The sequence below is a fragment of the Orycteropus afer genome, unplaced genomic scaffold (genome assembly GCF_000298275.1).
Source record: "Orycteropus afer afer isolate SDZICR_OR568_19922 unplaced genomic scaffold, OryAfe1.0 scaffold00147, whole genome shotgun sequence".
Classification (NCBI taxonomy): domain Eukaryota; kingdom Metazoa; phylum Chordata; class Mammalia; order Tubulidentata; family Orycteropodidae; genus Orycteropus; species Orycteropus afer.
In genome coordinates, this window is record NW_006921734.1 from 691,889 (window position 1) to 713,856 (window position 21,968).

The 21,968-nt window shown below is 34.9% G+C and overlaps 1 protein-coding gene across 1 annotated transcript in view; it reads left to right on the forward strand.

The window, feature by feature from the left end:
• Positions 1 to 21,968, forward strand: part of CWF19L2 (CWF19 like cell cycle control factor 2) — a 140,308-nt gene that overhangs the window by 31,883 nt on the left and 86,457 nt on the right. The window contains exon 8 of the mRNA XM_042781669.1: positions 4,531 to 5,189. Within this exon, the coding sequence (XP_042637603.1) occupies positions 4,531 to 5,189 (659 nt within the window). The remainder of the gene's footprint in view (positions 1 to 4,530; positions 5,190 to 21,968) is intronic.

Consider the following 21,968-nt stretch of genomic DNA (forward strand, 5'->3'; position numbering starts at 1 on the left):
CATAACGTGGATGAACTTGGAGGACATTATGCTGAGTGAAATAAGTCAATCACAGAAGGACAAATATTGTATTAGTTATTGTAAAAAAGTCAAAGAAAGGTTTATGTATGGAAGGAAACTTTCTTTGTTGGTTACCAGGTGTGGGAGGCGGAAGGAAGGAACACTGCTAGATAGGTAGAGACAAGAATTGATTTGGATGAAGAGAAGGGCAATGTACCAAATGTGAATGATTGACATGGTGGCATTGAGGAAGAGGAAGATGTAGAGAGGTGTGTGGGAGGTACAGACAACAAAGATGAACCCTTTTGCACATACAGTGCTGCATTGCCAGTGAAGGCAAGCATGGATATACATGTCAATAGATGCATGGACAGACTGAATGATTAGATATATCTGTGTGGTGGGGAGTGTGGCCAAGACCATGTATAGGGTTGGCAGACAATGTTTCTACAAGTATATTAGTATGTTCTGTAAGAATTCCCAGATACATAGTAGAGCTGACAAGGGACAAGGTTATAATCACTTCTTGGCCGCAGCCAGCTACCCAGAGTGAGCGAGTAGTTGGACCTGTGGGCTTGGGACCATAGTCACAGTGGACATTAAGTTCAATTGGCATAGCATACTACACAAAACATTGTTCCACGTTCTACTTTGGCAAGTAGTGACTGGGATCTGAAAAGCTTGCTAGCAGCCATGTGGATGCAACCTTGCTCGTCCAGAACAAAGAAGAATGAAGTAAACCAAAGATTCATGGAAACATTTAGTCCAAGTAACTGGTACACCATGTGATCTTCAGCCTATATGACTTTGAAGCCAGAAGAGCTAGATGGTGTGTGGCTACCACTGTCAACCACTTGGAAGGGGATCTATGTAGGAGATCCTGGATAAAGAGGGAGAGCAATGTGGAACAAAACTCAAAATCATTTTAAAAAAAAAGGGGGGGACCAGGTTTGCTGGTCTGATAGAGCCTGGTAGAACCCCTGAGACTATGGTCCCTAGGGGGCCCTTCAGGTCTGGAATTGAACCTACTCCTTTGGCTGCCATCCAAACAAAAGACAGGCATATGAGCTGAACATTTACATTAGGTAGATACACTCTTTGGAGAGAACAGTCATGGGAGAATAGAAGGGCCGTGTATGTAAAGAGAGGTCGGGGCAGGAGTGCATGGGAGGGAAGGACATAGGGAAGAGGTAACTATGGGAAGGAAGTGGGAGGGGAGTTGTTGCATTATGGTAAATTGTAGTCAGTGTCATGAGACAGAGTGCATGTGAGCTGCTGTATAGAAAGTGAATTTGCTCTGTAAAACATCCTTCATCCTAAGAGCATCTTTGCCAACATTTAAGTGTGTATTTTTCCAGGTTTCAAAAAATTTGTTATGTACATTTGAATGATACATTTTTGTAAAAGTAGGCTCATATGATATATCTAGCTTCATTTACTTACTAATATATAGTTTGATGAAAGTTAAGTATAGATATACATTTAATGACTTCTTAATATTTTCCAGTATTTGTATGATTGTACTGTAATTTATTAATTTATTGTCAGTGGATGGACATTTATGTGTCACTCAACTCTGGTCACCACCACTGGTGTAGTGGGTAAGGCATTAGGCTGCTAACCTTCCTTGGAAGGAAGTTGAGGAAATCTACTTCTGTAAAGATTTACAACCTCAGAAATCCAGTTGGGGTCACTGTGAGTCGGAATCAACTCGATGGCAGTGAGTTTGTTTTTTCCCCTCTCCTTAAATAACACTCTGCTGAACATCTTTTTCAAATGCATTTTGTATAATTTTGTGATTTTCTTGAGATAAATTAGTAAAAGTGAAATTGCTGGTTTAAAGGATATGGATAGTTAAGGTCAGATATATATTGCCAAATTTGTAGTAAGAAAATTGTGTATATTATACTCATTTTGAAAAACGCCTCTTTCATCTTATAATTGTCAAATTTAGGATTATCATTCTTTATGAAGTCTGGTTATTGTGATTGGTTAAAAAAAATGTGCTTTTTTTTTTCTTTTTATTTATATTCATTTGATTACTAGTGAATTGGATTACTTTTTTTCATATGGTTTTTGCCGCTTATTTTTTTAGTGACTGTTTATATTATGTACTTATTTTTTAGGCAAGGAGCAGATAGTGATTTACTTATTGTTGTTGAGTGCCATTGAGTTGATTTTGACTCATAATGACCCTATGTAACAGTCAAACTGCTCCATAGAGTTTTCTAGGCTGTAATCTTTATGAGAGCAGCCATTGAGTTCTATGTTAGATATATGACCTGTATATATGCAGGTCTTTCTCTTACAGGGCCGCTGGGTGAGTTTGAAGCACCAACCTTTTGTTCTCTGCTAAGTGCTTAACTATTGTGCCGCCAGGGCTCCTTATTGATTTGCTTAAATCTATATATGTTTGTATATATATTTACACACAGTATATAGAAATACAATATATATATATTGATAAAATATATACAAATCTATATTTGTATTTTTAAATAAATCTAGTCAACTTTCCCCTTTTTTTCATGTTTGTTTTTTTACTTTGTTTATATTTCTGTGGAAAAGTTTTAAGTATTTTTTACCTAGAAAACCCATTAGGATTTTCTTCCATGACTTAATACTCTTGGTGTAATTTGTTGTTAGGTCTTTCCCATTCCAAGGAACGTATCAACATTTATTATGAATACTTGTTCATAATAAATTTATTTATTTTTATCTTTAATTTTTCTGGACTATATATATATGTATGGGTGTAAAGTAGGGATTCAACTTCCAAGTCTTTACCTAGTTTATAGAATGCTGCGTGAATTATTTTTGCTGCAACTTGAAATGGCACAATATTGAATCTCTCTCTCTCCTTTTTTCCCTCCATTAATATCTTTTTATTGAAATCTACTTCATGTTATCATTAAATTTAAGACACATATATAAATATATATATTTTTAAATGATATAAAATAGGAAGTACTATATAATTTCTCTCTTTATCACAAAATAAGAATTTTAACATAGTTTGATTCCTCCACCTCTGATTTTATTGAAATGATTTGGAATTTTAGTTCTAGTTTATTATAAATTAAAAAAAAAATGTGTCTTTTCTTTGATGATAACATTATATTTCACAACTATCAGAACAGTTATTTAGACTTAACTATTAAATTTGCTATTTGTCTGTAGCATGTCTTCTTTTTTTCAGAGATCTTTACCTTGATCCATATTTGGTTTATTTTAATCATCTTGAGTAATTTTTTTGCAGAAATTAGTAAGTGATATGCTTTATGATTTCTTGCATTTTTGAAAATGACTTAATTTTGCCCACATCAGAGAAGGATAGTCTGGCTGTGAATTGAATTGTATGTATAGAATTATAGATTCATAATAAAGAACTCTGGTGGCATAGTGCATAAGGCAATTGGCTGTTAACTAGAAAATCAATGGTTCAAACCCACCAGCTGCTCTGCAGAAGGAAGATGGGGCAATCTACTTCCGTAAAGATTTATATCCTTGGAAACCCAGTATGGGTCACTGTGAGTTGTAATTGACTTGATGGCATGTGTTTAGTTTTTTGGATTAGACTTACAATATTTTTCAAAATTTTATCTTTGTTTCATTTTCTTCTAATATTGTAGATGATAGCTAGTAGCAGGTTTATTTTCTTTCCTTTGGAAATAATGTGTCGTCTATCTCTGTATGTATATACACATTCGCACATTTTCTCCCTGATTTGGTTTTTTTGAAGAATTTTTTTCTTGGTTTTTGACATTCAGGAATGAGGGTATTTTTATATAGATTTTTCTTTGCTCCCCACTCCCCACCCTCAAAAGGTTCTAGGACTATTGGGTGAACCCTGTCTGATCTAGAAACTCAACTAGGGGAAATTGAAAAAATATTATTTACATTATTAATGCTTTTTTTCCTCATAATCTTTGCTCCGCCTTTTTGGAAGTACTGGTACATACATATTAGATTGTCTAGTCTCAGTTGTCCATGTGTCAGTCTGCCTTAGTAATTGCATCTGTTTACTATCTTTTTCTAAAGGATAAAGAACTTACTCACTAATTTCTTTTTCAATACTCTCCATTCTTTTCAGTGTATCTGGGCAGCTTTTAGGGTGGGCACTTTCATTTGTAAGCCTTTCTTGTTCTTGAGCTGCTCCTTTTTTCATGTGAGTCTGTTGTTTTAGCAGTGTGGTAACTTTTTGAATCTCATTGACAATTGTAATTAATTATTTAAAATTAATTATATATCTCTACTGTTTTCTGTATAATTCTTTGCAAGTGGTTCCCCTTTTGAAGTCTTAGATTTTTTTTTTTTTTTTTTTTGTTATTTAGTAATTTTTAGTTGCTCATTCATAGTTTTTTAAATATCAAGTTTGGAGTAGGATGATTGTGTGGGTCTTTTTAAAATTTTACTTGGTGGGCTTTTCTTTCATTGTGACAGATGACAGGGGTCATGGCAAATGGCATATGGGGGAAAAGTCACTGGAACTATTTTTAATTTTAGTTATTTTGTTTTTCTTTTTTTCAGTCAATGGAAATATTTCAGTCAAAATTAGAAGAAGCTGAAAAAACTGCATCCAGAAAAGATTCTAGACAAGAACGATGGAAGAAACCAACATATTCAGATAAAGCACAAAGTAGTCAAGAAAGTAGAAAATCAGACTTGGTAAAAGATAATACAATTTCAAAGGATACATGTGATAGAACAGACAGTACAAACAGTATTAATAAAGATAAGTTAAGTGGTAATCAAAAAGATAATCGAGCCAGATCTTTGGAAGCATGTAGAAGAGAATACAGTCCAAGACAAAATCAACAATTTTCTTCTCTTGGAAATTTTAGGACTAAATTCTTAAGACCCTCTGATGATGAAGACCTGTCGTTTAATAGCAAGGGCAGAAATTTTGAACCATTGAGTTCATCTTCAACATTGGTAGCTCAGGGTTCTTCACGTTGTGGTTTTCGAAAACCCACAGAGAACAGTGAAGAATGTTTATCATCATGGAGTCGATCTGACAGGAAAGAAGGAGGCAAGACACATTCATATCAAAAGCCATTAGAAACCAGTAGCAGTGTTGACTACGGATGTATCCCAGGAGATAGGAGAGAAAAGTCACAGGATGAAGGCCCGAGAGATGACCCTCCAAGAAAAGGACATCTGCAGGACATCACGTCTTCCTTATCTGGGTATTTTGTCATATGTTTTTTAAACTGATAAATGAATATTAAAGTCCAGAGGATTCAAAGAACTGATGTATATTTTTAGAACTATACTTACTAATTAGGAGTTACAGCCTCCTGTTTTTTAAGATTGATGTAAGAGATAAGATATGCAGACTTAACAATACAATAATCTTGTTTTATTGATTTAGTTATTTTTCCAGTTTTATTTAACAAAAAGACCTCAAAGAAGAAATGAATAACTATATTTGCTCAATTTATATTGTTTTTTTGTAATTTAAAAAACTGAGTCAGTTAATCCTTTTAAATGAATGTGCTGCAGGAAATATTTTGGTAGATTTTGTTACTGATACCCTATTCTTTTCTAAGAAAATTATTCTTAAGTATAATCATAATTGTAAATAGTGACTGTCTATGGGATGTCTAGGAGATGGAAGGAAAATATGCTGTCATATCCCAAATAAGAAGTGACAAAGATAGGCCAAAGATTTTGCTGAGGGAAGCATGAATTATGGTACTGGTTTTTGCAAAGAAAGAATCTACTCTTGTTATTAATGGGTTTTAAACATAATGTGAGAACTTTAAAAATGAAATATAGTCGGGTAGAACTTTTGCCCATAGTGAATAGGAAAAACAGGAGACACTTATTGTGTTATTATTGTAGCTATTGCATGTAATGTAGGGCTGGGTCAGAAGAAGAGAAAATGTAGGTTGAGTGAAATTAAACCTAGAAAAATGCATTTATCTATTTATCTATCTATTGCCCTATTGGAAATAGTCAGAAATCCAAAATAAGCATTCAGAGGGTAATGACAAACTTAGATGTGAATCGTTATTAATGTTAAAAAGAAAATACCACCAAATGAGTGGAATGTTAGGAAATAATAGATTTCAATGGTTGTAGTAGATTTATAAGCATTGTGGTTTGGAGTCATGAGTCTGGTAAACTACTTTTGTTAATGACTCCACCTGAAGCTGTGGATTATAAAGTACAGCGTGTAATTTTAGTGGGAGGGAGCTGGCAAAATCTGGACTCAGTGATGAACCGCCCCCTCCCCCCATCCCCACCATCAAATAGGCTCTGGTTTAGGTCAGTGCTTTCCTTCCAGGAGACCAAAAAAGGAGAAATCCAGTTGTATTGACTGAATAAACATGGCTGGGAGAGAGGATATCTAAGGCTACGTTGTTGTTGTTATGTGCCATCAAGTCAGACTGACTTGGGTTTCCGAGGCAGTATCACTTCGGAAGTAGATTGCCCCATCTTCCTTCCAAGGAGTGGCTGGTGGGTTTGAACCACCAGCCTTCTGGTTAGCAGCAAGTGCCTTAGGCACTACGCTACTAGAGCTCCCATCTAAGGCTATATATATACATAGGTAATTGGCCAGCTTTCCCTCCAGCCCCCTAGGTGGTAGACTACTTCTACTCTCCACTTGCTAATGGATTAAGGCTCTTATTTCCTGATACCATTAAGCCTAAAAACAAACCCCAAAACTCCAAACTCAATGCCACGAAGTCAATTCTGACTCCTAGTGTATATAGGACAGCAGAACTGGGTTTCCAAGGTTGTAAATATTTGTGAAAGGAGACTGTCTCATCTTTCTCCTGTGGAGCAGCTAGTGGGTTAGAACCACTGATCTTTTGGCTGGCAGTCCAATGCATTAACCACAACACCTCCAGAGCTCCTAATCCTAATGTCATTAGGATTGGCTTAACATTTGGGCAATATACAGGTTTTGCCATTTGTAACTCCAGTTAAGCAAAGTATGCAAAACATTCTACAGTTCCATCTGGTTCTCTAATTGTTTTATTTTGTAGGTTTTATCTAAATTATAAACTTCTGACAGATATACAGGTTTCCCCTGTTATCAGAAAGTAGAGCATTCCTATGAAACCTTTTGTAAGCCAAAATGATGTAACGTGAAAAACCAGTGATTATTAATTTATATAGGAAAAAATTTTTGAGCTTTCTTAGACCCCCAAAATACCCTATCACCCCACCATATAACATATAAAACCTAAAATAACACTACCGTATAGTGTTCACAAACACTGTATGTTTGAAATAGTTCAAAGGTTTGGCAGCCTTAGTGCTGAGATGCTGAGTATAACTTCTGGGGAAGGAGCTTGGTGATGCCATTCTTGGTGCTCAGATGCACGCTGCCTCTAACAACTCACTGCAAAACAAACTCTAAATACTGGTTTTACTTTTCACCTTTTTTCATAAAAGTGAAAATCCTCTTTGGATTTCTTTCACTTAGTGAAAACAGATATTAATGTAGGTATTTCATAAAAGCAAAGTGGCATAAAGTGAACTTTGGAAAAGCAGGGGAAATGAATTCTGTATACTGTAACACAGGCACTCACTAAAAGCTTTGCTTTTTGGACTGAAGACAGTATTTATTATCTCTGTTAATTTTGAATCATAGTTTGATTCTTTCCAGTAATTCCATGATTGGCTATAAAAAAAAAGAAATCTGGAATCATACACCTATCTCATGAGTGTGTAGTGTAGTGTAAAGTAAGAGACCTTAGGAAAAAAAATGCCTATTTTCAGGGACTAAAAAGATTCTTTGAAGGACTTTAGAAGCTGTTGGTTTACCTGAACATTATCCTGGGGATATGTTGAATTCTTTATAAAATACCAGAATTCTAGGGAATTTTAGAACCAATGAATTTTAGAACTAGAAGAAAGCATAGGACTGATTTAGTCTGATTCCTGCATTTTATGGATTTGGGAACTGAGGTTGTAGATTGCACAATATTACCTAACAGGGATGCTAGGGTTAACCAGAAGAAGTAAGTCTTCTACAGTATTTGGATATACATACACTAAAAAGTTATGTGTTTTAAGTTATTTACTTGAAATTCAAATTAATTGGGTGTCATGTTGGTGGCTTATGTTCAACTACTTACCTACAGGTTGGTGGTTCAAACCCACTCAGTGTTGCCATGACAGAAAGGCCTGACAGCCTTGTTTCTGAAAGGTCAAAAAAATCTAAACCAAACTCTGCCGTCGAATCAGATCTGACTCATAGTGACCCCTCCTTTGGTTTCTGAGGCAGTATCTCTACGGAAGTAGATTGCCCAACCTTCTTTCCGAGGAGTGGCTGGTGGGTTTGCACCGACAGCCTGCTGGTTAACAGTCAAATGCCTTAGGCACTACACTGCCAAACTCTGTGCAGCAGTTTTGTTGTGCACCATTAGGGTCACCTTGCGTTGGAATTGACGTGATGGCAACAGATTTTCATGTCTTCTATCTGGCAGCCCATTATGTAATACTTAACCATTTCCTGAGCCTGTGACCCTTCACCAGAGATTGATACCTGATTTTTCTGTGCTTCATTTTCCTCATCTTATACTTCATCTCTTCTGACATCATTTTAGTAATGTTACGTGCTTTTCAAATAAGATGAAATGAAACCATGATTTGGCCTTGAAAAAAATACTCCTTTTTAAAGTACTTTTCATGTGTTTTTTCTGGAACTAGAGGTAGGTTCACATTCCTTTTATTTTGTTCTTTGTTTACCTATTACTTACTTAGTTCCTCCCTTAATCAAATATTTTTTAAGCCCTTGTTCTCCACCTAGCACTGAAGGAGAAATTAAAACAAAACAAAACAAAAAATGCATGATAAACAATCCTTCCAGGACTTTATAGATTTGGTGTAATAAGATAATCAAACACTAAAGTTAATGCAACGCAGTATGTGAGTTAGTACCTAAGTGGCTTGCATTAATCTAAGGATTGCTTTTTCACCTCAGCCTTTATTTGACATGGTTGCCCATTGATTTGGAGTTAGGCTGTTTATCCTGTGGCTAGTCCTTTCCAGCATTACAACAAAAATAGGAAGTCAGTCATGGTTTAAAATCTGTGATCTTTGAATTTTCACTGTTAAATGGGTTTTCTTGTATTTTGAATCTTAGTGCATGATTTGTATAGTTCAGACCTGTGTCATCAAGTAGTTTGTATGATAAGATTCAATTTTCGATATGTTAGTTCTTAGTCACAAGATACAGATTAATTTTTTATAAAAGGAAAAACATTCCATTTTATCATTTTATTACATTTCCAATATTTTCTTATAACAGGTTTTAATCAAGTTACCAAATCTACTAATTTTTGTTAGAAAATTTTATTTAGAAAGCAGAGATAAGGAGCTTAAGGCAGCACATCCTGAATCACAATACCTAAGTTTTGACTTTTTCTGATTAGAAAAGTAGTACATGTTCAGCGTGAAAGAATTATTCTGGAAAATTTAGTAAAGCATAAAAATGCAACCTCTTTTAGCATTGGTATAATTCTTCTCTTTTTCCTAAATGTTTTCTCTTACATAGTTTAAAGTATATTGCATACAATTTCATTGCCTGCTGCTTTTACTTTTTGAAGTCATTAAAATTTCTAATATTGGTAAGCAGCCAAAATTCTTGTACTGAAAGGTTATTCTACTGAATTATATAGTATGATTTGCTTACATATCCCCCTATTAGCAACTTTTAGGTTATCTTCAGTTTTTTTTCCCCTCCTATTAAAATAAAGCTGTTGTCAGAATGTGTGACAAAGATTTTAGTATGAATTTTTGATCTTTTCCTCTGGTTAAATTTTAACAATGGTAATAATTGAATCAAAGAATATGAACATTTTTATGGTTCTGATTGTAGCTGTATAATTTTTTTTTGTTAAAAAATTTGTAGAGAGGTTATGCTGATCTGTAATTTCACCAACAGGTATGAGAGAGAATCTTATTTTACTATGTGTTTTATTATTATAAACAAGTTTGGCTAATTTATTAGTAAAATTGATATTTTGTTATTAAATTTATATTTATTGTTATTGATGAAGATGAAATGTTTCTAATTTTCTGAAGGTTTTTAGTTGTCTGTATTTCATCCTTAATGTATAGTCTGTCTTTGTTTTTGACCTTCTATTGAAGTTCTAGTATTACTTGATTTGACTGAACTTTTTTTTTTTTGTATTAACAAGTTTGTTGTAAATCATTTACTTAGGTTTTTTTGCTTTTGAAATTTCAAAACTTTTAAACTTGTGATATATTTTATTTGCTAAATTTAAAAGTAATTTATGTTGTCAAAATTTTTGAAATTTTTCTGTGTGATCTCTTCATCTCTTTTAACTTTGTCCAGTAATTCTTAGTTTCATATGTTTATAGGATTTAAATAGGAGACTGACAGAGTTAAAGCCAAGGCTAGAGATGGTATATATTAATGTTAAATTTCAAAGACAGATATAGTGGGATAAAATGAGATGGAAATCTTAACATGTTGATTATGGGAAAGTTATTGATAACCTTTTTTTAAGGTAATTTTGGTTGAATGTTCGAAAGATTGAATGATTCGAGGCATAACCCCTTTGCCATCGAGTCAATTCTGACTCACAGTGACCTTGTAAGACAGAGTAGAACTGCCCCTGAGGGTTTTTAAGACTATAATCTTTACAAAAGCAGACTGCCACATCTGTCTGCCATGGACCAACTGGTGACTTTGAAATACTGACTTTTGGTTAGCAACCGAGCAGTTTAATCACTGTGCCATGAAGGCTCCTTGATTAGAGTAAATAAAATAAAATAGGAAAGAGAGTTAAAAAACTGCTGAAAGTAAAGCATTTTCAGGGAAGACTAGAACATAGTTTAGTGTGTTGTAAAATAAATATTTGTTTCATGTATCAGTCTGCTAGACTTTGAAAAATTGCAGCAACTAGTATCTTTGAGTAATATGAATGGTAATGATTTGAGAAATTTGTTGAATTCATGTAAGTTTAACATTCTTTCTGTTTCCTTTATTATTTTTATAACAGTAAACCAGTTATAATGGAAGTAATAAATGTATGTGGAAAAATTTGAACAGTATAGAAGAGTATAAAACGAATTCTACCTTCAACCTTAATCCATTTTCCATAGTAACTAATGTTGAGTGTCCTTCAACTTTTTGAGTGCCTGTATTAGCATGCCACTCCCCAGAAGGAAGGTTGGGCAATCTACTTCCGTGATACTGCCTCGGAAACCCAAGGAGGGGTCACTATGGGTCGCGTCCAACTCCATGGCAATGGTTGTGTTGTTGTATTAGCATGCAGATATGTGTGAAATATATATTGTGTATGTATATACGTATGTGAAAGGAGCCATGGTGGTGCACTGGTTAAAGCACATGGCTAATCAAAAGGTCAACGTTTGGAACCCACTAGCTACTCCTCAGGAGAAAGCTGAGGCAGTCTGCTTCTGTAAAGATTCACAGCCTTGGAAACCCTATGGGACAGTTCTCCTCTGTTGTAAGGGTTGATATGAGTTGAGATCAATTCAAGGGTGTAGATATATATATATATATGTATATATGTATATATATATATATATATATATATGTATATACATATATATGGTCATTTACATATCTTATATATTTTTCTGTTTACTCAGAAAGGTTCATAATGTGTATATTACTCTGAACCAAGTTTTTTTTCAATCAATATAAAGATCTTTTCACATCACTCCCATACATTATTAACATTGTTTTAGGCTTTTTAATATTCTGTTTTAAAATTTAGATACATCTATATTTTTCCTCCAGTCTCCCATTAATAGACATTTAGGTTGTTTCCACTTTGTTTCTCTTACTAACATTGCTACAGTAAATAGTTTTTTTTTTTGTGTCTTTGCATACTTTTGAATACAACTGTAAAAGAAATACTAAGGAGTGGAACTGTCAGGCAAAGATGCGTTTTGCTCTTAAAAGCACTTCCTTTCTGACAGTATATTAAACCTTTTAATGTTTATGTTTAAGTAGTTGAGAAATAAAAGTCTTCTTGATTTGTATTTAGTTAAGTATGGGTGCATATTTTTATAAATAATTTTTATTTTTGTGTCTCTTTTGTTAACTGTGCTTTGCCTACTTTCTGAACTCTTTATTTTTATTTTGTTATGTAGTTCAAAACCATTTTTTAAAATCATTTGTAGATTTCTGTTCTTCCTTTTATCATTTATTCACTCATTCACTAATATGATCACATTTATCTTTTTCCATGGTGGATTTTAGACCCTCCTGTTTATCTTGAATAAAAAAAAACAAGGCCCCCTTGAGGAGGAGATATGAAATTCCCCAACAGTAGTAGCACTTTTCTTTTATTGGAAAATATATTTGCTAAATATTTTTGTGAGTTTGTAACCTAGAGTGGTATAATAGGAACATAGAATTCATGTGATGTCCTTAATATAGATTTTATAAACTTAATATTAGGAACAAACTCATTATATATAACTCTTAAAATCTCTAGATGTCATTCTTGACCGAGTTTGTTACTGTAGCCCAGAAGGACAAGAAAAGGATGCTATATTCTGAAACTTTTAAAAGTAGTCAGGGGAATATTTTCAGAACAAGTAGTAAGAAAGAATAAGGAGAGATCTGTGAACGTTTTCAGCAAGTGAAGAAAAATTTGTGCACAATTTAAAAAATGTTATTAGGATGGAGCCTTTTTAATTCCTTCTTCCTTAAAAGTTTCTGGCCAGTGGGATGTGTGTGTGTTTATGCGTTAAAGAGAGTACATTTTAATGGGAAAATAGAACTTACTTTTTGGAAATTAATTGTACAGAAAACTACAGAAATACAGCAGTAATCTTAGAAAATGAAAAAAGCTTTTCTATTTCTTTAAAAGGTAATTGCAGATGTCATGGTGATGCTTCTTTCAAAGCATCTGCTCATCATTATTAAAGCTTGGGAATAGTAGAGAGGAGTCGTTCGTTACTTTTTGCTGCAGATCAGTATCTTTGCTGTGGTATTAACAAAATAAAACTGCCTTCCTCAGTCATTGTGTGCCAACAGCTCACATTTTAATGCCTTAATTTGACACCTGTCACTGTTGTATTAAGAGATTGGAAATAGCTGTTAATACTGAAATTATGAAAAACAGATGTTCAGAGTCCTTGTATATTATGTTATTTATCCTTATATCTTTTCATCTACTAGGAAGCAGTATATTTGCTGTCAGACAATACGCCCTCCAACCAGATGATTTCAGTGTAGGGTAGAATTTTATGATAGTGGAAGTCACCTCTTTTAAAGAGTCCCTTAAGATACCAGCCTTTCCTTGCAACTTCTAGGATTTGGCTGGGCTTAAGTTTACCTTCATTCCTCATCCTTGACTGAATCTTTAAGCTTGTGTTCTGAGAAGTGAGGAGTAGAGGAAAGATATTCAGAAAAGGGAAGAATAAAGTAAAATGACAAAGGTGTATCTTTTGGATTGACAATAAACATGATTTTGGCAGCTTAATAAATATTTTACTGTAAAAGAAAGTATAGCAGCTAGACTCAGTATGGTTATAGATTATGAAGTGGTAGAAATAGGAGCTCTGGTAGTGTAGTGCCTAAGGCACTTGACTGTTTACCAGAAGGTTAGTGGCTCAAACCCACCAGCCACTCCTTGGAAGGAAGGTTGGGCAATCTGCTTCTGTAATGATACTGCCTTGGAAACCCAAGTAGGGGTCGCTGTGAGTTGGGTCCAACTTGACAGCACATAACAACAACAACAGACATAGAGCACGTATATGGGGAAACACCACAAGAGGGAAGAAAAGCCTGTACATGAGAAATTGCACGGTTACAACTGTAATGAAAGTGGATGCCATGATGCATTCACAGGTAGTCATCACGAATCTTTACTGCTCTCACAGGTACTATATTTTCCTTTTCCTTTTTTGAACATTTTATTGTGGTTTGGGTGAAAGCACATTTGTTTCCCATTCAACAATTTATACACATTTTGTTTCATGACATTAGTTGCAATCCCCTCAGTGTTATAGCTCTCTTCCCACTTCCTCCCTGGGTTCTCTGTTTCTATGAGTCCTTCTTTGCTGTCTCTTCCTGCCTTCAAAACTTCATTTTTGGGCAAATGCTGCCCTTTTGTTCCCATAGAGTTGGTTGTTCTGAGAAGTATGTTCCTCATGGTTGCTGTTCCCTTTATAAGCCTATCTATTTGTTTGGCTGAAAGGTAATCCTGGGGTTGGGTGTGTGTCGGGGTGGGAGGGGGTTCAGTTCCAGGTTTGAAGGTTGTTTAGGGTCATAGTCTTGGAGATTCTATCATTCTCTTCTCAGATCTGTAAGTCTGGTCTGTCTTTAATGATTTTTCAATTTTGTCCTACATTTTTCTCCTGCTCTGTCTAGGACCTTCTGTTGTGATCTTGATCAGAGAAGTCAGTAGTGGTAGCCAGATGCCAACTGGTTCTTCTGTATTTGGCTAGCGGAAACTGTGGTTTGCATTGACAATTAATCCTAGACTAATTGTTTCTTTGAGTCTATTATTTTTTCATTCTTCTTTGTCCCAGATGGGAAGACACCAACAGTTGCATTTTAGCTGTCCACTTGCAAGCTTTCAAGACCCCAGTTGCTATTCATCAAAGTAGGATGTAGAACATTGTGGATTATGTTATGCCAGTTGACTTTGATGTCTCCCAAGACTATAGTCCTAGGCCCTCAAGCCAGTGACTTAGTCCTTCACAATGTTTGGTTATGACTAAGAAGTTTTCATACTTTAGCCCCCTGTCTTTATCCACTATGTACATATATATATATATATTTACAGAGTGAACAGATATGTATGTAGAAATATCCTCTACATACATACTTGTGGTATATTCACATATGTCATTCCACACCTGTTCATCTTGTATTTCTACCTATGTATTCCCTAAATTAATGTTATTATTGTTGTTGCAGGATTCTGTATGTAATAGTATTTATCATTGTTGCCTTACACACTTGTGCTCCTCCCAGAGTTTTCTTTTTCCTTGGTCATGTTATACTGACCTCCCTCTTATTGTATATTGTCTTTCCCTTTACCGAGATAATACATGTCTACCTTCTAGTTAGTGATTTTTCCTCCCTTCCCCTCCCATTCCTGGTATCCATCAAAGAATGTTTCTTTCTGGGTGTAAACCTTTTCTTGACTTCTTATAGCAGTGGTCTCATACATTATTTTCCTTTTGTAATTGGCTTACTTCACTCGGATAATGTTCTTCAGGTTCATCAATGTTATGAGATGTTTCGTGGATTCATCATTATTCTTTATCATTGCCTAGGAGCTCTGGTAGCATAGTGGCTAAGACACTTGCCTGCTAACCAGAAGGCTGGCGGTTCAAACCCACCAGCCACTCCTCGGAAGGAAGGTTGGGCAATCCTACTTCCGTAGTGATACTGCCTCGGAAACCCAAGGAGGGGTCGCTATGAGTCGGGTTTGACTCGACGGCACATAACAACAACAACAACAACAACAACAAGTATTCCATTGTGTGTATGTATCATAATTTGTTTATCCATTCATCTGTTGATGGGCATCTTTTTGCTGTTGTGAATAATGCTGTCATGAACATGGATATGCGTACATCTCTGTGTCATGGCTCTTATTTTTCTAGGTTATTATACCTAGTAGTGGGATTGGTGGATTATATATGTGTCTCTCTCTCTCTCTCTTTTTTTTTTTTTTAACTATTCAAAGAAGCACCATACCATTTTCCACAGTGTTTGTACCATTTTACAATCCCACCAGCAGGGTCAGAGAGTTCCAGTCTTTTCACACCCTAGCCAGCATTTGTTATTTTCTGTTTTTTTTTTTTTTTTTTTTAATCATTGCTATTATTTCTGGGGTGAGATGATGCCTCTTTGCTGTTTTGATTTGCATCTCTCTAATGGCTAATGATTGCAAGTATTTCTTCAAGTATTTGTTGGCTGTCTGAATGTCTTTGTTGGTGAAATGTCTGTGCATGTCCTTTGCTCATTTTTAAATTAGATTGTTTGTCATTTTTGTTGTTGAGGTGTTGGAAGTTTTCTATAAATATTAGAAATTATTCCTTGTCAAAAATGTCTTTTTCCCCAGTCTGTAGGTTCTCTTTTTATTCTTTTGGAGAATTCTTTTGATGGGTATAAGTGTTTAATTTTCAGGAGGTCCTATTTGACTAGTTTATCTTCTGTTTGTACAGTTTTAGTTACATTTAGTATTCTATTTATGCCATATATTAGGGCTTCTAGCATTGCCCCTATTTTTTTTTTTATAATCTTTCTAGCTTTAGGTGTTATATTTAGGTCTTTGATCCATTTTGAGTGAGTTTTTGTATATGGTGTGAGGTGTGGGTCCTGTTTTATTTTTCTAGTGTAGACATCCAGTTTTGCCAGCACCATTAGTTAAAAAGACTCTCTCTTCTCCATTTGATGGACTGTGGCCCTTTGTCAAAAATCAGGATGGATTTACATTGGGTTCTCAGTTCTATTTCATTGATCTATGTGTCTGTTGTTGTATCAGTACCAGGCTGTTTTGACTACTGTATTTGTAGATTCTGAGATCTGGTAATGTGAGGAATCATATTTTGTTCTTCTTTGATAATGCTTTACTTATCCAGGGCTTCTTTCTAATATAGTTGGTTATTAGTGTTTCCATTTCGTTAAAGAATACTGTTGGAATTTGGATCAGGATTGCATTATATTACAGATTTTTTGAGGGGTAGCTATGACATTTTAGGAGCTCTGATGGTGTAGTGCCTAAATTATTTGACTGCTAACCAGAAGGCTGGTGGTTCAAACCTGCCAGCCACTCCTCAGAAGGAAGGTTGGGCAATCTACTTCCGTAGTGATACAACCTCAGAAACCCAAGGAGGGGTCACTCTGAGTTGGATCTGACTCGACGGCAGTGTGTTTGGTTTGGTTTAGTGACATTTTCACAATGTTAAGTTTTCCTATCCATGAGCGTGGTATGTTTATCCATTTATGGAAGTTTCTTTTGGTTATTTGCAGTAGTAGTTTATCGTTTTCTTTGTATGAGTCTGTTACGCCCCTGGTTAGGTTTCTTTCTTTTTTTTTTTTCCTTAGTATTTTATATTTTGGGGGGCTATAGGTTGGGCAATCCTACTTCCGTAGTGATACTGCCTCGGAAACCCAAGGAGGGGTCGCTATGAGTCGGGGCCGACTCGACGGCACATAACAACAACAACAACATTCTAATTGATATGTTTTCTGGATTTTCTTTTCAATTTTCTCTTTGTTGGTGTAGGAGAAGCCAACTGATTTTTGTATGTTGCTCTTATATTTTGCTACTTTGCTAACTCCTTCTATTAGTTCCACTAGCTTTCTTGTGGAATCTTTGGAATTGTCAATGTATAGTGTCATATCATATATGACTAGGTATAGTTTTGCTTCTTCCTTACCAATATGAATGCATTTTATTTCATTTTCTTGCCTTATTGGTCTAGCTTGGACTTCCAGTACAGTAATGAATAAGAATGGTGATAAAAGACATTCTTCTCTGATTCCTTTTCTCAAAGGAAATACTTTCAATCTCCATTGAGAATAATGTTGACTGTTGGTTTTGTAAAATGTTCTTTTTTATGTTGAGGAGATGCCATTCTATTCCTATTCTGCTGAGAGTTTTTATCTGGAATGGGTGTTGGACTTTATCAAATGCCTATTCTGCACTATTTGTGATAATCATGTGATTCTTTTATTTGTATGGTGGATTACAATGATTGATTTTCTAATGTTGAAACATTCTTGGTACCAAGTATCAAACCACTTGGTCACGATGTATTACTTTTTTGGTGTGCTTTTGAATTCTGTTGGCTAGAATTTTGTTGAGAATTTTTGCATCTATATTATGAGGGATATTGGTCTCTCTATTTTTTAAAATCTGTGCCTGGCTTTGGTATCAGACTTATATGGGCTTTATGGAATGAATTGGGGAGTACTCCTTCCTTTTCTATGCTCTGAAGTAGTTTGAGTCGTAGTTTCTTATCCACAGATGAGTAGAGTAGTAGGTCAGCCTGTCATGGTGCTCTCTACTTGTTCAGTGACTGATGGAGTAATCATATCCATTGCTGGGGCTGAGGAAGATGTCCTATGTCTTGATGCTCAGATGAAATGTCTCGACTAATGGATCACATTTCACCTTTCAGAAATACATACATTATAAGCTAAAAGGGTACCTTTTTGAAGGGCATGTGCCTCTGACCTTGGGGAATTCAGGGAGGCTGATAGTGGCCTGTATTGTTGCTGCACTGAACACAAGGCTTGGTTTAGTGATAAGAAACTCATATTATCATTGGAAGTGAGGGGGAAAAGTATATGTGATAGATACAGGTTAAGTGAAGTGTCTCCCCAACATCATCTTTTTAATTTCTTTTAAGTTGCAGATACTTGAACCTGTTCATATATAAACAGGAAACAGGATTGGTTTTAGAAAAAACTAACAATATAAAGAAATAATAGATGGGTTAGTTAGGGTGGATAACAGTAGGATCCTGGGTACTCCTATACATAGAGGGGTAAGGCTTGAGTCGAAATGTGAAAAGAAAAGGAAAGTATGGGTATAGACAGTGGATGGCAGGGGAGAAAATTACAAGGATTCTTTTTGATGGCTACAGTCAGTGGTTTTCAATGTAAGATCCCTAGATTATCATTGGTCATCTATCTTTGTTCCATCCATTGACCACTGTGAGTTTGGTAGTTTCATGGGTGAAAAGGTATGTAACATTTTGGTTCATTCACAGCTCACAAAATTGAAATGTCTTCTCATTTTTATGATTCTGTTATTCCTGTTAGCTTAAAAAGAGTATTTTTACCAAAAAATTTTTTATGAATCTTTGAAACAAAATTACTTTAAAATTGTTGGTTCATAAATGCACATCAGATTTCCTAAAGTGATCTTTGGATACTAAAATTTTTAGAAAGAGACTGTTTCTTTTACTCATTCAAATTTGAAAAAAAAGATTAAGTATCTGGGCTAATGTGATAATGAAGGGTGTGATAATGAGTGTTGTTTTTATATCAGAGGTGTTCTTTGAACTTAAGATGTCTGACTAATTCATTCTCCTATTCATTATATATTCTGATTGTTTCAAGGTCTGTTGGTATCAATATGATTATGATATAGTATCTGCTTTCAAGAAAACTCATTATATAGTAGAGATAACCCAAAGCCAGACTCACTACCTTTGAGTTGATTCGACTCATAGCGACCCCTCCTTGGGTTTCCGAGGCAGTATCTCTACAGAAGTAGATTGCCCAGTCTTCCTTCCAAGGAGTAGCTGGTGGGTATGAACCTTCAGCCTTCTGGTTAGCAGTCAAATGCCTTAGGCACTATGCCACCAGAAGGGTAGCACTCCTTTCTATGTGTTACTACTATGAGTAACTGCTATATGTCATGACATTTATGTGCCACATATATAAGCAAATATGACACATAAATGTCATGACATATAGTATTTACTCTAACACATAGAAAGGAGTGTTACTCTTCTGGGATAACAGTAGCTGAAACAGTGTCCAGGAAAGTTGTGTAGAGATACTTGAGTAAGGTCTTGAAGGATGAACCTATTATGTAGTTAATAAGAAAGGGCAACCAACTTGGAGGAAAAAACGTGGAGACATAAGACAGCATAGTATAGTTGAACACTCGCAAATCGTATCTTGGAGTGTAGGATGCAGGAGTTCTGTGAGAGCAGGATACATTTTTTTGTAGTCTTTGTATATCTGAATGCTGGTAGAGTACTTGTCATATGTTAACATCCTAATAATTTATGGAATATGGTTGAGTGGGAGGAAGATGAGTGGCTGGTATTGGAAGAAATGCTCTGTGCACTCTATAAGCAACTCCACAAGTCATGCTTATGAGTTGGACTATATTGTATGAGTGATAGGATGGAAGTATCTCAAGGATTTTAAATAAGTCTAATGTGCAGTTTGAAAAGATTCCAGAATTAATGTAAGGGTTAGATTGGGAAATGGAATAGATTTGAGGCAAGTTACGAGGCTATTGCTTTAGTATTGTTGAGAGACAAGAAGATCTGAACAAAGGAGTGAATGTAGAGGTACAGATTTATTGACTTACTGACATTTAATAGTTTGTGGTAACATCCCTAAAAACTTTATCCTCCAAAGATGGAGATGAATTGTTAGATGGCTAAATTCTTCTTATCAAACTTAAGCTTGTTTGCAAGCTAGCTTACTTTCAAAGTGATTCACTCAATAGGAAATCCTGTACAGACTCATACTGTGTCTGAATTATAGTAAACATCAAATGAGGTAACAAAAGTTTTTGAGGAACATTGAGGAAATCACCTCCTTACCCATTTTACCTTTCCTTGGCTCTTTTATTTTCTCAGTGGTCTTGAGATGAAAAATTGATGAATTAGACATAATTTTGTTGGAGGATAAAAAACCTGACTGAGTATTTAAGTCCTTTGGAAAGTGAAGAAAGAGGAAAAAGCAGCCAAGCAGTTTGTCTTAGGAAACAGAAGAGTTTGAGGCAGACCCTGGTTTAACCAAAGACTTCATGGGGGAATAATTGCACAGATTCTCTTTAAAAAGGGTAGGAACTGTGGTTATTTAATTTGTTTTACATTACACATACATGTAATACATGTAATCTCCACATAATGGACAGGAGCAATACATTTTCAAGGTAGAAATTTTGGAAAATTAATTGAATGGAAGATAATGGGAATTGAGGAAAATTATATTGATTACTAAATTGAAGTTTTTGTAGAAATGTGATTGAGCTGTCTGAAATTCATGTCAGTTTACACTTCCAATAAAATAAAAATGACATATACTTCAGAGTTTAATTTGAAAGTTACTGAAAAATACTTTCCTAGCAGAACAGTGCAACTAATGATACAGCAATAATTCATAGAAACATAAAAATAGTAACGTTTTCCTGCTTACATGAATGCAGGGCTTTACTGTTTATTTTAATTGTTATTTAAAGTGTAGAGTGAAAGAACATGTTGGAGAATAAAAATATGTTACATTCTATTGGTGCTTTACCACAGTTATTTTAGGTTTCTTCGTTTAAGCACCATAGTATGGCCTTTCAACAATGTAAGTAGAGATTATTCTTGAAGGATTTCTGTAGAGATTATCTTGATTTTTTTTTTTTAACTCAAGTGCTATCTGTTAAAACATTTCTATTTCTTTATCTGCAAGGAATTCACTATTCAAAATGAAACCTGGTTTGTTGAGTCAACTTTTGTTCTGGAGGACTGTTTATATATTTTTGCCTATTATTTGCACAGAATGTTTGTTGAAAACTTGATTAGGTTAGTTTCAATAATGTATGATAAAATGTAGGCATTCAGGAAAACTGCTTAAATATCATAGATAAATCTTTTATATATGTGATTATGAATAAGGGTAGCTATATTCTGCTTTTAAATTTTCTTTATTACTCCCTTTAGAGGTTTTTTTGGGCATAATTGGCATTTAAGGAGCTCTGGTGGTACAGTGGTTAAAGCACTTGGCTGCTAACCAGAAGTTTGATGGGTTGAACCCATCAGCTGCTCTGTGGGAGAAAGATGAGGCAGTCTGTTTTCGTAAAAGATTTGCAGCTTTGGAAACCCTTTGGGGGCAATTCTACTCTGTACTGTAGGGTTGCTATGAGTTGGAATTGACTCGTAGGCAGTGGGTTTGTTTTTTGGTTTAATTATTGTTTAATAAAAGTACATATATAGATAGTGGTAAGTTTTGAAATGTGTACACGCCCATGACATAAACCCAAATGTGTCCTAGTGCCCTTTTGTAATGTCTCTTTCTTGCTTTTACCTGCTCAGTCTCCTCTCTCAAGACAATCATCCCTGTTTTCTTTTACTTCAGACTAGTTTATATTTTCTTGAGGTTTCTATAAATGAGATCATATATTATATATTATTGTATTTTTATTTAGCTTCTTCTACTCAGATTATTTTGGGAATTTTCTATCTTGTTGCATGTATCAAGAGTTCATTCATTTTCATTGATGAATATACCA